General features: G+C 38.7%; 2 protein-coding genes across 3 annotated transcripts; one reads left to right on the forward strand and one right to left on the reverse strand.

The window, feature by feature from the left end:
* Positions 1-307: 307 nt before the first annotated feature.
* On the forward strand, positions 308-8,258 carry pdia8 (protein disulfide isomerase family A, member 8). Of its 2 annotated transcripts, XM_057354634.1 has the most exons (13): positions 308-465; positions 819-897; positions 1,583-1,700; positions 1,794-1,901; positions 5,278-5,407; positions 5,554-5,667; positions 5,777-5,902; positions 5,986-6,168; positions 7,163-7,271; positions 7,343-7,471; positions 7,559-7,638; positions 7,748-7,805; positions 8,009-8,258. In XM_057354634.1, the coding sequence occupies exons 1-13, from the start codon at positions 317-319 to the stop codon at positions 8,096-8,098; spliced, it is 1,473 nt and encodes a 490-aa protein (XP_057210617.1). In that variant the 5' UTR covers positions 308-316; the 3' UTR covers positions 8,099-8,258. The 2 variants fall into 2 exon arrangements, with proteins under 2 accessions (XP_057210617.1, XP_057210618.1); XM_057354635.1 differs by lacking the exon at positions 1,794-1,901.
* A 1,178-nt stretch (positions 8,259-9,436) lies between these two features.
* csnk2b (casein kinase 2, beta polypeptide) lies at positions 9,437-13,152 on the reverse strand. The gene is made up of 7 exons (XM_057354731.1): positions 13,091-13,152; positions 12,433-12,513; positions 12,195-12,297; positions 11,934-12,049; positions 11,756-11,831; positions 11,487-11,676; positions 9,437-10,345 (listed from the first exon to the last, which is right to left on the reverse strand). The coding sequence occupies exons 2-7, from the start codon at positions 12,502-12,504 to the stop codon at positions 10,255-10,257; spliced, it is 648 nt and encodes a 215-aa protein (XP_057210714.1). The 5' UTR covers positions 12,505-12,513; positions 13,091-13,152; the 3' UTR covers positions 9,437-10,254.
* Positions 13,153-14,078: the final 926 nt, after the last annotated feature.

The raw sequence follows: 14,078 nt of genomic DNA on the forward strand, positions 1-14,078 counted from the left end.
TATAATATGTCAAATAAATTATTTTCGGATTCTAATAAATTTACGGAATCCTTTTTCATTTCAAACATTCACCGTACAAAGAATTTTCCAGGTGGAGCGCATAATGGCAACGCCATGAGTGACGGTGAAATCAACCAATGGCTGTTTTACATCTCATCAGCTGTAGAATTACCAGCCAATCATCGCTTACGCCGGTGACACACTCTGCTTTTGTCCCGCGCATCACACGAGAACAAACGCAAAGGTGGAAACCGCCCGGCGTGCAGCGCACAGGAGCGTTTGTAGTTCGGTGTTTGTTTTTACAAACAGCCTTTCGATGGGTCATCTTGTTTTCTGTGTATTCGTTGTTTGTATGTTGAGGTCGTCGGCTTGTGGGCGCAGTGATGTGCTCGAGCTCAAAGACTCGGACTTCGATTACCTCGCTCCCGAGCACGAGACCCTGCTGGTGAAGTTTTATGCACCTTGGTGAGATACTATGAATCCATTTACACATCTGTACGTGCACGTATAAACATTTAGGTGTAAAATAAGAATATATAAATAGTAGGATGTCCGTCATTTGCTGCAATGTTCCGTATGGCGTTGTGGTAGTGAGCTGTCCGTGGTACTTGAATTCAGCTGACAGATGCGTGCAAACGCTTTCAAACTCACTGATACATTTCAAGAAGAAAAATATTTTCTTAATATTAACAAAGCAAATGCATTTTTGCACGAATCCTGATATCTGATCTAAGTGGCACCATCATTATTCATTACTATATTAATTATCGTTTTTCATCTGCTGATTTGTTTTGTTTGTTTGTCTCTGTTGTTTTCAGGTGTGGCCATTGTAAGAAACTTGCCCCAGAGTTTGAAAGTGCTGCTAATCGACTGAAGGGAACAGTAACACTAGCTAAGGTGAGTGCTTTAGTTGAGGGGTTCAATCAAAGGTCCCACTCACAAAAACTGAATTTCTACCTAATAAAATATTTTAGAACTTGACTATAACTGGAAAAATGTTTATTCATTATAAAACTGGCCAACGTTTTTTATGTATTCCAATGCTCTAATTTTAAGTTATCAGTCATTTTGAGGCCCCCTTGGAAGTCAGCTGGGACCCCCTGTTGAGAACCTCTGGTGTAGATTTTAATATAGCCTTATGATGACTCATACACTGACCCCAGAAAGAATATCAAGACTTGAAGTTCCAGTGGTATGAAATTTAGCGGCATCTAGCAGAGAGGTTGTGAATTGCAACCAACGGCTCACTCCACCCCTCCATTTCGGAGCACTACGGTGGCTGACACACAACTAAGATGTTATCACGCTTTCGCTTTTTTGCCGAAGGAGATTAATGAAATTAATCACGAAACACACTCTGTAGAGCAGTTTGTCCGTTTAGGGCTACTGTAGAAACAACATGGCGAATTCCATGCAAGGGGACCCGCGGGCGTATGTAGATAGATCTTTAAAGATGGGCAATTGTTTTTTGTCATCTGATTGATAAATTATACAAATTTCAACAAGTGTGACTTGGTGTCAAATGCTTTTGGGGGCTTTAACCTTCTGATATATTAAAAGATGCATGCCATTCTGTGTTCAGGTGGACTGTACTGCTAATACAGAGACCTGTAAGAAATATGGGGTCACTGGATACCCAACACTCAAAATATTCCGGAACGGACAGGAATCGTCATCGTATGATGGGCCACGTTCAGCTGGTGAGCTTACTGTTTGCCTCTTTATTGTATTTATGAGTTCTGACATAAAATGCGTATGTGCTGCTGATTTTGCAAGTATGACTGTGTTAACAGATGGAATTGTGAGCCATATGAAGAAACATGCAGGACCTGACTCTCTGCCTCTACACAGTGAATATGATCTGGAAAACTTTATCAGCAACTTCGATGCCAGCATAGTTGGCAAGTGGTCATTTATTGGCTTTAATACACGGTGCAGTCGGCGCTCTGGAATACTCGATTCTGATTGGCTAGTTGCGACATTCTGTTTATTGCTATTGCTATTGGCGTCTGACCGAGGTTGTATCTCGTTATTGGTGCTGCTAGACCTTAGTGCTGCATTCGATACCATTGACCACAGCACACTCCTACATAGACTGATTTAAATCTTATTTATCCGACCGTTTTCAATTTGTAGCAATAAATAATGAGGTGTCACGCAAATCGCAAGTCCAGTACGGTGTACCACAGGGCTCAGTCTTAGGGCCTCTGCTCTTCGCATTATACATGCTACCTCTAGGAGATATAATAAAGCGACACGGAGTTAGCTTTCACTGTTATGCTGATGATACTCAACTTTATATTTCCTCGAAGCCTCATGAAACACAGCAGTTCCATCGAATAATGGAATGCATAGTCGATATAAAAAACTGGATGAGTAACAACTTTTTATTACTGAACTCGGACAAAACGGAAGTGTTACTTATTGGACCGAAAACTGCTATAAGTAACAACCAAGAATACTGTTTAACTATTGACGGATGTTCCATAAAACCCTCGTCGTCAGCAAAGAATCTTGGCGTTCTATTCGATAGTAATCTGTCATTTGAGAGCCACGTCGCCAACACCTGTAAAATTGCGTTTTTCCATCTTAAGAATATATCTAAACTACGTCATATGCTGTCAATCTCAGATGCAGAGAAGTTAATTCATGCATTCATGACATCAAGACTAGATTACTGTAATGCACTGTTAGGTGGTTGCCCTGCAGGCTTATTACAAAAACTCCAATTGGTCCAAAACGCGGCAGCTCGAGTTCTTACACGTACAAAAAAGTATGAACATATTAGCCCGGTTCTGTCAACCTTGCACTGGTTACCTATAAAGCATCGCGTTAACTTTAAAATCTTGCTTATTACCTATAAAGCCTTACATGGTTTAGCTCCTCAGTACTTGAATGAACTCCTTTTGTATTACAGTCCTTCACGTGCATTACGCTCTCAGGCGTCCTGTCAGTTGGTAATACCTAGAATTTCAAAATCAAGTGCAGGTGGTAGATCCTTTTCCTATCTAGCGCCTAAACTTTGGAATAGTCTTCCCTGCACTGTCCGGGAGGCAGACACACTCTGTCAGTTTAAATCTAGACTAAAGACGCATCTTTTTAATCTTGCATACACTACTCTTCCATAATATAAATCTTCAGAGGGTTTAGGCTGCATTAGTTAGATCAACCGGAACCAAAAACACAACTGATGTACTTGTTGCATCAAAGAGTACAGAACAGTACTCTACTCTCAGCCAGTCTTGTCTCATTGTTCCAAGGTTACCACAGCGAGCAGGATGCAGTTCATGGCCTGACCTGATGGTAGAGCGGAGAATGGGAAGTGGGGACCTGACAAGAGCTGAGATGATAGAGCTGGATAAAGAAGGACGCGGTCTCTTGACATGTCTTCACCACAAAATTTCAAATGCTATTAGATTATTAATGATAATCTTAAACTATAATTTATTTTATTAGTAAGTTTATTTATTTTATTTAGCCTTGTTGTGCAAGCTCTCTGGAGCTTGTGCAGAGGCAGCAGCTTTTGCCAGAGGGGAACTGGAATCCCCTGGTTGGGCCTGGGTTCTCCTGAGGTTTTTTTTCTCGATTAGAGTTTTGGGTTCCTCGCCACCGTTTGCATACTGTTTTTGCACTATCTGCCTGACCGGGGGGGCTGCTTTAGAATCTTAAAGTTTTACTTAATTAATATTGCATATAGGAATTTATTATCTGCTATATTTGACCTGTGCTTCTCTCTCCTTTATCCTAAATGTGTGCTCTCACTGAGCGTGTGTGTGTGTGCGTACTTGTCTGTGTACGTATGTGTGTGTGTGTGTGTGTGTGTGTGTTATGTGTGTGTGCGTGCGCATCCGTGTGTGTGTGTGTCTCTGTGTCTGTGTGTGTTGGTGCGTGTTCTGTGTGTGGAGTGTTTTGTGTGTGGGTGTGTCTGTCTTTTGTGTTTTCAACCTTTTCTTGTTTTTGCAGGTACAACTTTGATTGTTTTGCTTGTAGTCAATGTGTCTCATGTGCAGCTGCTTTGTAACAATGAAAATTGTAAAAGCGCTATATAAATAAAGTTGAGTTGAGTTTATTGAGAATTACACTGTATAGGTCATGATCATATCCATCCGTTGTCACAATATCATTCGCTGAGGATACCACAGATAGAGGGTATGCTGTAAATAAACATTCAAATTAATTTAGACACGCATAAATCTAAATTATGATGTATCTTAAATCATGTGACCCTGAATCACAAAACCAGTTTTAAGGAGCACGGGCACATTTTTTGTAAAAGACAAAAATACATTGTATGGGTCAAAATGATCGATTTTAACAGATATTTTGTACATTTCCTACTCTAAATAGTATATAAAAACTTTATTTTTATGAGTGGATGGCCTGCTACAATGCCTCTGATTAACAACTTCAAAGGCGATTTTCTCAATATTTTGATTTTTTTGCACTCTCAGATTCCTATGGCGCCGTGGAAAGGACATTGGTTAAAATAAAAAATCAGTTTGAGAAACATGCTCGCGACCAGTGTTGGGCAAGTTACTCTCAAAGTAATTAATTACTAGTTACTTATTACATATTCAATAGTGTTATTAGATTACTGTACAAATTACTCTCTCCAAAAAGTATTTAGTTACTAATTACTGTCTATATCCTATATCAACCTTGATGAGTTAAGTGATTCAAGGATAGGCATGAAATGGCTCTTTTAATTCATTCAAATAAATAATATTAAACTAAATAAAGTACTCTTATTAACTGACCAAAATATTACAAATGTGAGAATTATACATTAAAGCACAGATTTTAAAATTAGACTTTGAATTTTGATGTCAATTCCACTATTACACACACACACGTTACACAAAGTATTTAGTTTAATTACATAATCCCTTACTTTACTTTTTCAAGGGAAAGGTAATTAAATTACAGTAACTAATTACTTGGTAACTAGTTATACCCAACACTGCTCACGAGTTACTGTGAATGTGCCTGTTATGTGCGAAAGTTTCTTGTGCGCACAATTTTTTATTTTCACCAATGTCCCTTCCACGGCTCCGTAGATTCCAGAGTTTTAAAGGGTTATATCTCCGCCAGATTTTGCCCTATCCTCACAAATCCATCCATACATCAAAAGAAAGCTTATTTATTCAGCTTTCAGATGATGTAAAAATCTAATTTTCCCCCAAAATTGACCCATAAGACTGGTTTTGTTTTTTCGGGGTCACATATGTGATATCATTTGTCATGTAATGTATTTCTCTTTCATCATGTGTTTCTCAGGGTTTTTCTCAGGGAGTGACAGCTCTCAACTGGCTGAGTTTCTCAAAGGAGCCAATTTAATGAGAGGCAGCTTCCGCTTCGCTCACACCATAGACCTCCAACTGGGGCACAAATATGACGTCAAATACGAGTAAGAGTCAACACACAAAAGAAATGAAGAAAGAAACATTTCTAAAAGCAGATTAGAGATCAGTAGTTGCTCTGGCTGTGTTGCGAGAATATGACCAACATTTAACAGAGTATGATTATAAACACCTGTGACTGCTTTTCCTGCAGGTCTGTGCTTCTGTTCAGACCCCCCAGACTGAACAGCACGTTTGAGGACACTGTAGTGCACCAAACAGGACCCATGTCCATCACGGGCCTGCGACGCTTCATCAGAGATAACATGTGAGATGAGATCATGCTTTGGTTCTTTTTTATTCATATATGAACTTCACACACTATTATCACATCAGAAATAGAAAGTTGTTCCATCTGGGGTTTTTTTGCTCTCTAGATTTGGAATCTGTCCCCACCTGACCAAAGAAAATAAGGATTCTTTGAGGAAGAGGGATTTGTTGACTGCATACTACGACCTGGATTACCTTCGCAATCCAAAAGGCTCCAACTACTGGAGAAACAGGTGACTTGGTTTTCAAGCTACTAATGTACATTTAAGATCATTCTCTCTCTATATGTAATTTTCCCTGTTGTATTCACGTTTAGAGTGTTGAAGATTGCGTCCAAGTTCAGTTCCTGGGGTCTGTTGTTCTCAGTTGCCAATCGTCATGACTTTATTGAAGAGCTTGGAGATGAATTCGGTCTGGGCACGTCGGATGGAACTGAACTGCCATTCGTCACCATCAGAACACGAACGGGACAGAAATACACCATGAGGGAGGAGTTTACGTGAGTCGACATTCCGTTTTAATATGAGTAAATGGGGCATGTCGCTACAGGCCATTTAAAGACATCCTGTCATCGTTTATTCATCCTCATGTCATTCCGAACCTGTATATGACTATTCTGTGGAACACAAAAGAAGATATTTTGAGAAATGCCTCGGTGGTTTTGTGTCCACACATTGGAAGTCAATTGGGGCCAATACTGTTTGGTTACCAAAGTTCTTCAAAATATCTTTTGTGTTCTGCAGAAGAAAGAAAGTCATACAGGTTTGGAATGACATGATGACATCATTTTCATTTTTAGGTGAACTGTTTTTTGATCACTCCCAAAAGTAATAAGAATGTTATCATAATACAATTTAGATTGATATCTTAAATATGATAATACAATTATCACAAATTGCTTTTGGGCTAAATTGCTTAATAGCAAGTTTTGTTTTTTCTTTTTAAATGGTACTGAATACATTCAGTTATAAAACAATCTGTTAAAATATGTTTATTTTCTAAATCCAGTATATCCCTAAATGGGACATTAATCATGGTGGTCATCATATTTCAAGTATTTGAAGGCTACAAAAGAATATACTCAAATATTTACAGTGGACAACAAAATCACATGAGAAACCTGATGTTCCAAATATGGTAAGAGGTGTCACATTTCCGTCACACGCTTGCAGTATTCGACCAATCACTACGCACTGGTTAGCTGGCCAATCATAGCATACCTCGCTTTTCAGAGCGATGAGCTTTGTAAAAAATCTGCGCATTTCAGAGAGGCGGGGCAAAGAGGAGATGCAAACAAGCACGGTATGTGGAAAATACAGCGTTTTTGAACCTTAAATCGTGTATACACATTGCATTACATCTAAAACAAACCATAATGTTCGTTGTAGCCGTGTCATATGACCCCTTTAAACATCCTGCAAACATTTGAATTTGTTACAGGTCTGTGTTTTTAATCATGTCTGAGTTTAACTGTAAATATAACCCCTCCTTAGACGAGATGGGAAGTCTTTAGAGAGTTTTCTAGAAGACTACTTTGCTGGGCGACTAAAACAATACACTAAATCAGAGCCAGTGCCTGCCAAAAACAATGGACCGGTCAAGGTTAGTGAACAGCAAGCTTATGTTATTTGTAGTCACTTCAAACATCAAAACAAGCTGATATTTGTGGGCAGGTGGTTGTGGCAGATACATTTGAAGAGATTGTGAATGATCCAGAGAAAGACTTGCTTATTGAGTTTTATGCTCCATGGTGTGGCCACTGCAAAAAACTGGAGCCCAAATATGAAGAGCTTGGACAACAGGTCAGCAGTCATCAGCACATCTCTGACATCTTTCATTCACAGAATCTCTTCTTGTTCTTCTGATCTCTCTGGTCTCATTACTTTCAGCTGTACAGTGATCCCAATATTGTAATCGCCAAGATGGACGCGACAGCCAATGATGTCCCGCAGGGCTATGATGTGCAAGGGCATGTGTTTGAATCTTATCATTACTTATGAAATCTTGTGGATTTAATTAGGTAGTAAGATTTAAAAAATATTAATAGCCATTTGCAATGTTTCATTATTCCTTTACAGTTTTCCAACAATATATTTCGCCCCTGCTGGACGGAAGAATGAGCCAAAACGATATGAGGTAATGTTAATTTGCAACTGTGGCAATACTTACAGTATATGGGGTGTATTTTATGTAATGTTCATATTGATAAGTTAATAAGGAGTAGGTTGATGATGCAGTCACTTTATATTAAATATACATTTCTATTATATTATTTATTATATTAAATTATCAACAGTGTTTAGGTTAATTCTTGTGCAACATTTATTGTTTTGTTTCAGGGAGCTCGTGAAGTAAAAGATTTCATCAAATTTCTGAAACGTGAAGCATCCAAGCCCCTGGTGCTCAATGGTGTAAAGGAGGAATTATAAAAGCATTTGAAAATGATTTGTTGCAGGATGTAGAGGAAAAATGAATTCAGTCCGATTCTGCTGAGCTCCAGTTCAAAATGCAGTTTTAAAAGTTCAGCGATACAAAAGTAAAAAGACAAAGTAACATTACAAAAAATATATTTATACTGGCCACATAAATGGTGCAGCTATATTTATCGTGTACAGCCCTGTTTTGGTGTTTTATTTTTGTTTATATTTAAATATTGACATATTTGTTTTTCTCATCTGTGCAGCTACTGGTCCAGTCTGCATTCACCACTCTTATTTATGATGCCTTTATATGAATATTAGGCGTAGATAGTAACTTGTGAGGTCATTTCTTGTTTACAATTGCCACTTCTTGCCCCCGAATTGCTACTAAACTGGTCAAATGGTATGGCGCCTTATTTTCCAAATACTGTTTTGCTTCGTCAAAAGTATGCATTACTATTCGTAAAGCAAATGACTTCTATGACAAATGGGGTAAACACTTTATGGCTATGTAATGTTAATGCCATTTTTATTGACTGTGTAGAGTATGTATACAGTTTATACAGGGAACATTGTCATTTTTCTATTCTCTAGGTATTTTGTTTGATATTTTGAAAGTCCTCTGTTCAGCTGAGTTTAATAAGCAACGTAGTAAATTCAAGGAAAAATAAATTTTGTTAATAAAAAACTGTTGACTTTGGTGCAGTTTTCTTTTGTGTGTAAATTCAGCTTTCACTGTATAATTTATTTCAGGATATGCAACATACTTATGCTATAATACTTGATATTAAAGGTCTTAAAAGGCATAAATGAGCTTGTATAGACTGTAACTACAGATTATGAATAACTCTTAAATTATAATAAATTAGCACATTACCCAATTGGTAAATTGAAGTTAATGGTATGATATATGATATACTTGAAGAGTTTGGTCCCATACTGTGATTACTCAGTTTTTTTTTATGTTTTTCATTGTGCATTCCAATTAATATTAGTCAAACAAAAAGTTGGTTTGTTTTGATTTAAGCCATAACTCAAAAAATACAGCTAACTTACAAACTCTATAAATTTATAATGTAGTTTAGCAAATTAAAGTAAACATCGAAGTAAAAAGTTAGACTGTTATAATTTCACATACACACTGAATCACTGTTCACATCAACATGACCTCTCATAGCACCGGTGTGTATGCAAATCAGGAATCCATAATATTGTAATAACTTGCAGAATTAAAATGTTGTACACCAAACACAGCAGCCTTATGATTGCATAGACAGTATACTGTTAAATGTGGACCCAGATAATGCTTTAGAGAGTTGTTATCAAACACAGACGACACTTCCAAGCTATAGGAAAAGATATTTATTGTGAATTCTGAACACGGGTTCCTCAACAGCTGTAAAGGAAAGAAGCGGAAAAAAGGACCAACAAAAAACACAAAAGCACTCCAAAAATAGAGAAAACCTGGGCCCAACCAAACATAACAAACGTGTCCTAACTGCAGAAAATCTCAGTAATCTTGACACTGGAGGAATTCAGCAGGTCACTGTTGTTCTGATGAGGAGTGCGGACCAGATTAAAACAAAATACTTGTCTAATATAGATTTGTGTCTTTCCATTACAGCCATTTCTGCTAATACATGCACCGAAAACTATCAACAAAAGCAGCCATAAACAAACCCAGTAATATTACTTCAAGCTAAAAACAAATCTGAAATACACTGTCATTCCATGCAACAGCTGTTCTAAAGTAAGCCAAATATCTGGTCTAATTGTGGAGGGGGTTATACGATGTTCTTGCTGCCTTTTTGAATTGACCAACCCGGCCGGCCATAATCTTGTATGGTAGTGTTACTCAACCTTGTTGATTTAAAACAAACATGACCGGAGAGATCCTACAAGAGCAAGATTCATGTAACTATCTATAATTATAACTTTAATGTTACGGTTAAGAACTGAAATCATTTTTACAAGGAACACCACACTGTCTCTACAGTTTCAGAGGTACGGTTTCGGTTTCTCCCCAAAGTGTGTGATATAGTCTCACTCTCTCCACATTTAAGTGTTTGTCTGTCAAATTTAGAACGAATTGTAGGAGAAGAGCTGGGCAATGCAGACAGACACACGACCCACCCAATCCCACCCCTCCCCTTGTCTTGAGGATTTTAACGGATTGCTTTGACAGGACTCTTGAAGCTGGAGGCTGCCTGCAGCTGTAGCTGGTAAGCCATTGGGTGAATCTTGAAACCATACAGCCTGCAAGAGAAGCACACAACATCAAATATTGTTTAAGCTTAAAGGTGCCATAGAATGGAAAACTGTATTTACCTAGGCATAGATGAATAATAAGAGGTCTGTACGTGGAAATGACATATCGTAAACGCTATAGTTTCCTCCTCATGTAAATCTTGTGCATGAAAAAGACCACTCAAAAAAGGCCAAGAAACTGATGTTACAGTCGGGATGTACGCCCCCAATGTTGCATATACCCGCCCATGTTCTCGGCCAGCCGGACGTGCACAGCCGAATCATCAGACGTTCTGCAGGTATTGTAAATACGGTTGGGCAATGTCTACAGTGAAACCTCGCGATGGACGATGATATCGTTGTCTTTAAGTTATGAAGTCAGGTGCGTCTAGGTGCGAGCTGCACAGAGACACGTCTTTTTGCAGCGCGAGCTGGGCAGTTATCAAGTCAGGCGTGTCGTCATCTGAGTTATAAACCCATGCGCATCTTTATACAACGCGAGCTGCTTTATACAGTTATAAAGTCAGGTGGGTCTGCGCAAGCTGAGCGTCTTCTTTAAACAGCGCGAGCTGCACAGTTATAAAGTCAGACGCGTCTGATCTGTATCGTGCAAGTTTATATGGCCCTTAAGCCTTGTTTATATTTGTTTATAATGCCATTTGAAGCACAGAGCAGCGAGAGTCACGTAACAAAAGTGGAAGGGACAGTTTTTCGAACCTGGGACAATATCAATCAGGCTTCGCTCAGCGTTTTGCTACTGATTTAAGAAGGGGCCAATTCCGACTATTTTGCCATTAGAACCCCTGCCGCAAGCAGTGATTGTATCCACTTCTTCCATTTCACGCCTGACAGTAGCGTCACAATCTGTTTGCTGTGAGAGCTAGTGGCATGAGCCGTGCAGCGAAACAGCCAATCAGAGCAGAGCTCAAAATTAATATTCATGACCCTTCCAAAATAAGGTAATAGCAGACCTTTTCATTCTAGGGACAAACCCTGGGGTTGTAAATGGACATTTCTTGATCATTTTTGCACTTAATAAAGCCACATACCTTCCATGTAGATATCAGAGAACAATTTAACATATTGTATCAATGAATACTTTTGGCACCTTTAACAGAACCATTTCAGAGATGTTCATATGCCAACCAACCTGGGCACAAACTGGTTGGCAGGCCTCTTTGGCCGGTACTCTGGATGCACCATGAAGAGCATGTGGGGGAATCCAGTGCCAAAATATGCTCCATCAGTGTGATGGTGCCTGGATGATTTCGGTGTGTACACATCCATACATTTAGGGCAATAGAGTTTCACCATGGCTTCACCAGGTATGTCGGATAACCCTAGAAAGGGAAACGCAGACTGACTTGCAAGTTCCTACTCAATAGATTTAGAAGACGGTCTTGTGCACTTAAAACTCACCAATAGGCAGCATTGGCTGATTCTCACAATAAACACGAGGGCAATAGCCAAAGTCGCCCTGCTGATACTTCTCCAGCTGCAAGAGAAAAGCAAGCACCCTTAATATGCAGCACAGATTCTGACAGATATAATACTCATTTTAATAATACAGCGTGACGCTGGGAACGCAGAGACATACCATTTGGGCAATGCCACGGTTAGTGAGGATATACCGTGCATGGATGAGCCCATAAAGCATCTCGGCAGCCTGCTCGATCAGGTCACTCTGATTGGGGTTGTCCTCAAGCTCCTCATCTGATACGGCCAAAGAAAAGGGGAAATAAGCTGCTAAATTATGTTTAGCATTTCTTTTTCTATTTCTATCTCTTTTTTCAAGTAGAACACCATTACTACAAAGCATCATAAAACAAGACTGGTGTGGCATCTAAACATTACTGACCAGGTTCCAGATCCAGGATCATATCGAGTGCTTGTCTGTAATGCGGAACTTGCTCATTGAGTCCCGTAAGATTAAACTTGTCCTGAATGTAGTCCTCATCTACCTGTATAGAAAAAACATTGGCATTATATATAGACAGTAGATCTTCTTACTGTATACAATTCATTTATGTAATGCAGATATACACAGTACACACAGCTATAAATGCACATCTGTGCAACAAAGAGGCTTGACAGACCTCACAGAAAAACTCGTTTCCCCGTAAACCACAAAACCAAGAAATCCACGATACTTCCTCGGAGCTACTCATGTTGGGAAACTGGGGAAAAGAAAGGAGAAACATTAACATTAAACGAGACCCATCGGTTCCAATGACTCATGCTCATATCCCTAATGACTCATAAATCACCATTTACCGGTAACATACGTAAAACGTATTTGATAATTTTGAGTATAGAGATGACATATAACGTTAAAAGTTTTAAGCAGCGGTTCTTATTCTGTTTTCACGTAAAACCCGACCAGCCTGCCTGACGCACGTTCAGATGGGCAGCTAACGTTAATCAGCCTCTCTAATCTTACCATTGAAAAACGCCATTTAAATGTACAATGTTTAATAATTCAAATCAACGTTGCGTTTAAACTGCATTTTTAAATCTAGAAACAGCACATCGTTGTGTACTGTTCCTTAGTTAACGCAAAGTTAGCACGTCGGTTCTAGCTAACGCGTCAGACTAGGCCGCAAAATCAACTGTATCTAAATATTTGTCAACTGGTGAGTGTTTTTGCTTATACAAAAAGAGTACATACACAGACTTATCCCAAAACGTCAGAACATTCGAAACATTTACACAATGTGTACTTATTACTGCAATAAGAACGCTTGTACAAATTACCTCAAAGATCTCCCGGGTCGACGTTACCCGCAGCGACGCAACTGAACGCTGATTGGAGTGTTCCGGTCTTGATCACGTGATCACACGGCGGCCACTTCCGCTCTTACAGTTGGGAATTGTAGTTTTTATAGTAGCCATAAACCGAATTGTCAATATGTGACCTTGGACAACAAAGAGTTTTATGGGTCATTTTTCGAAATTGAGATTTTTAAACAATCTGAAAGAAGAATACTTAAGATTTCTATTGATGTATGGGTTGTTAGGATAGGACAATATCTGGCGGATATGTAACACTGCAAAACAAATAGCCTTTGATGTTGTTAATCAGAGGCACTGTAGAAGGCCAGCCACTCACAAAAATAAAGTTTTTATATATTTAGGGTAGGAAATTTACAAAATATCTTCATGGAACATGACCTTTACTCACTATCCTACTATCCGCGTTGTATAAAGATCATCCACTATCCTAGTGATGTTTGGCATAAGCTGAAAATTTATAATTTTGACGCACGCATACAATGTATTTTTGTCTTTTACTAAAAATGTGCCCGTGCTGCTTAAGACTGGTTTTGTGGTCACATGTAAGGAATAACGATTTTTGCCCAATTCAGACATGGATTCTACTCATTTATAACAACAGTTAACCACCCATATAATTCTGAGAAAAACTGTAAAATATTCAATAAATTTGGCCGGATTTTACACTTCAAACTAAACTAAAAGCCAAAGAGATGTATGTGAAACCAAAAACTAATGGCTAAAAATGCATAATTATTTTGAAATGCTGAAAAACTGGACTGAATTACGTGGTTTATAATGTAGTTCCTTTTGCTAACAGGTCTAGACACACATACAGTAACTTACGTAGGCTATGGACTCTGGTTTCCACCCACACTCTAAACTAAAACTGTATCTATGCATCAAGATAGCAAAAAGACAGCATGTGGCACTAGTTCAATGTAAAAACATATAACTATGAAACCTTAAG

Source organism: Triplophysa rosa, linkage group LG16 (genome assembly GCF_024868665.1).
Source record: "Triplophysa rosa linkage group LG16, Trosa_1v2, whole genome shotgun sequence".
Taxonomy (NCBI): domain Eukaryota; kingdom Metazoa; phylum Chordata; class Actinopteri; order Cypriniformes; family Nemacheilidae; genus Triplophysa; species Triplophysa rosa.